This window comes from Charadrius vociferus, unplaced genomic scaffold, assembly GCF_000708025.1.
Source record: "Charadrius vociferus isolate BGI_N301 unplaced genomic scaffold, ASM70802v2 scaffold1640, whole genome shotgun sequence".
NCBI classification, from domain to species: Eukaryota; Metazoa; Chordata; class Aves; order Charadriiformes; family Charadriidae; genus Charadrius; species Charadrius vociferus.
Window position 1 is genome coordinate 103967 of NW_009646613.1, and position 1814 is coordinate 105780.

Here is a 1814-nt window from a genome sequence, read left to right on the forward strand (position 1 = left end):
CGCCGTCGTGGGGAAGTCAGCCTTTTTCACATATGGTCGTGAGATGATTCCCTCAAGCAAGGGTAGCGTTAGTTCCTCAGTCTGCGACGAGGCAAATACTGGTAACTCAAGGCAAACAAAAAACTTTCTGATAAGGCGGTGCAGAGCTCCGGAGGTGGCAAGGGCTGACAGCACGTATCTTCTTGCAGTGATGAGGAGACAAAAACCAAAAAAGTCCCCAAGATGACTGGGGTGCTTGGGGGGGAATGCAAATGATCTTTTCAAATAACAATAATAAAAAGACGAGAATCCAGGCAGTTTGCAGCTGTTGCTGCTTAAGGCCATTGGTTTCCCGGGGGATAGTTGGGCACTGTGGGATACTCTGGCAGGCTGTTCCCAGAAAAATTGCTGTACTGGGCCTCCCTGCTAGGGGGGTTCCTCCATGTGCCGCTGTTCCACTCGTCCTGAGCTTTCTGAAAGCTTCCACCAGCCCCTCGGTAGATTTTATGTACCTAATGGATGAAAGAGAGAACACGAGGAAAATCAGCAACAGGTACCCACACCAGAAGAGCTACAGTCACTTTGGTATTGTATCATGTATTTGTTTCCCTCTCTCTGTAAAGAGCTATATTTCCAAGGAAAAAAAAGCACTAAAAATGTAATAATATAGTGAACAGAGGTGCAAATAGGTAATATCAACCTAAGACTTCCACCCGTTTCAGCCGTGTGCCCGGAATTCAGACTGGGGATCCCACAGCAAGGCAGCCAACCCCGGCCAGCGGGCAGAAACCTCTGTAAAACTCAACTGCTGCTTCAGCAAGGCTTCTGTCTTCTCTCCTCCTCTGCCACCAGTCTACTGAAGCTTTCCAGACAGTCCTACCTCCAAATCTTTATGTCTGCAGAGAGCCAAGGACCACTTCCCACCCTGCCACCCAGTCCCCACTGCAGGTCATCTCGAGATGCTTCACCTTTACCATCAATGACCATCCCCATGAGCAAGGAAGCTTGTTTCTAGTGACGTAAAGCAACATCGCCACATGAAACGGTGACAACATCCAGCCCCAGCTGTCTTGTGCTATCTGGATTTGTCCTCTAGATACTCTGAGAGACACCAATTGACTATGCTGTAAAACCTTTAAAAGCAGCGATGGCGTACAGCGGCTGCTCAGCTGCCTGTTCGCATTATTGCGACATGAAGTACAGATACTCCAAGTCAGAGAGACATCTGAAGCACCTACCCTTAAAATGCAGATGAGCATTGCGACCGCTGACATTGTGAACATAATGGCAGGAAACAGCATGAACACAGCAGCTGCAACATTGGTGCTAAAGAAAGTAACGGCTGCCAACCATCCACTGGAAGAAATAGAAAGAAAGAAACAATATCATTATAGCCCCCTTTACAAGTGTTGTTATTATCAGAAAAACTGTTTACTCATACCCAGAAGTTAAATGGCAGCTTTAAAGCTCTTGAAAATGAAAAGAACAATGAAGAAAACGGACAGAATAAAATGCAGCTCAGGCAGGTATTTCCCCAAGATCTAAAGTCTCGCTTGCCAGCATCCCTCACTAATCCAGTCTCAGCCCTTTAGGAGACAGCCAGCTGCACAGACTTCGGGAAGAGAAGATTTATTCCCAAGGTGCTTTTGGTTGCGCAGAGGTTGTGTGTCTAGAGACCAGAACTGGGATCAGGAAACATGAGGGTCCCGTGATTTACACTGCATCTCTATTCCTATGATGGCAATAACCAGGTAGGGCACCTGGAGAGCACAGCAGTTAAGAAAACAAAATGCTCTATGGAGTGCTAGGACTTTTTATTATTTATAGTTTCAGCA

General features: G+C 46.7%; 1 protein-coding gene across 1 annotated transcript in view; it reads right to left on the bottom strand.

The window, feature by feature from the left end:
* Positions 1-285: 285 nt before the first annotated feature.
* Positions 286-1814, bottom strand: part of SCAMP4 (secretory carrier membrane protein 4) — a 23282-nt gene continuing 21753 nt past the window's right edge. The window contains exons 5-6 of the mRNA XM_009887862.1: positions 1218-1335; positions 286-491 (exon numbers count right to left, since the gene is read on the bottom strand). Coding sequence (XP_009886164.1) covers positions 315-491; positions 1218-1335 — 295 coding nt within the window. The 3' untranslated portion in view covers positions 286-314. The remainder of the gene's footprint in view (positions 492-1217; positions 1336-1814) is intronic.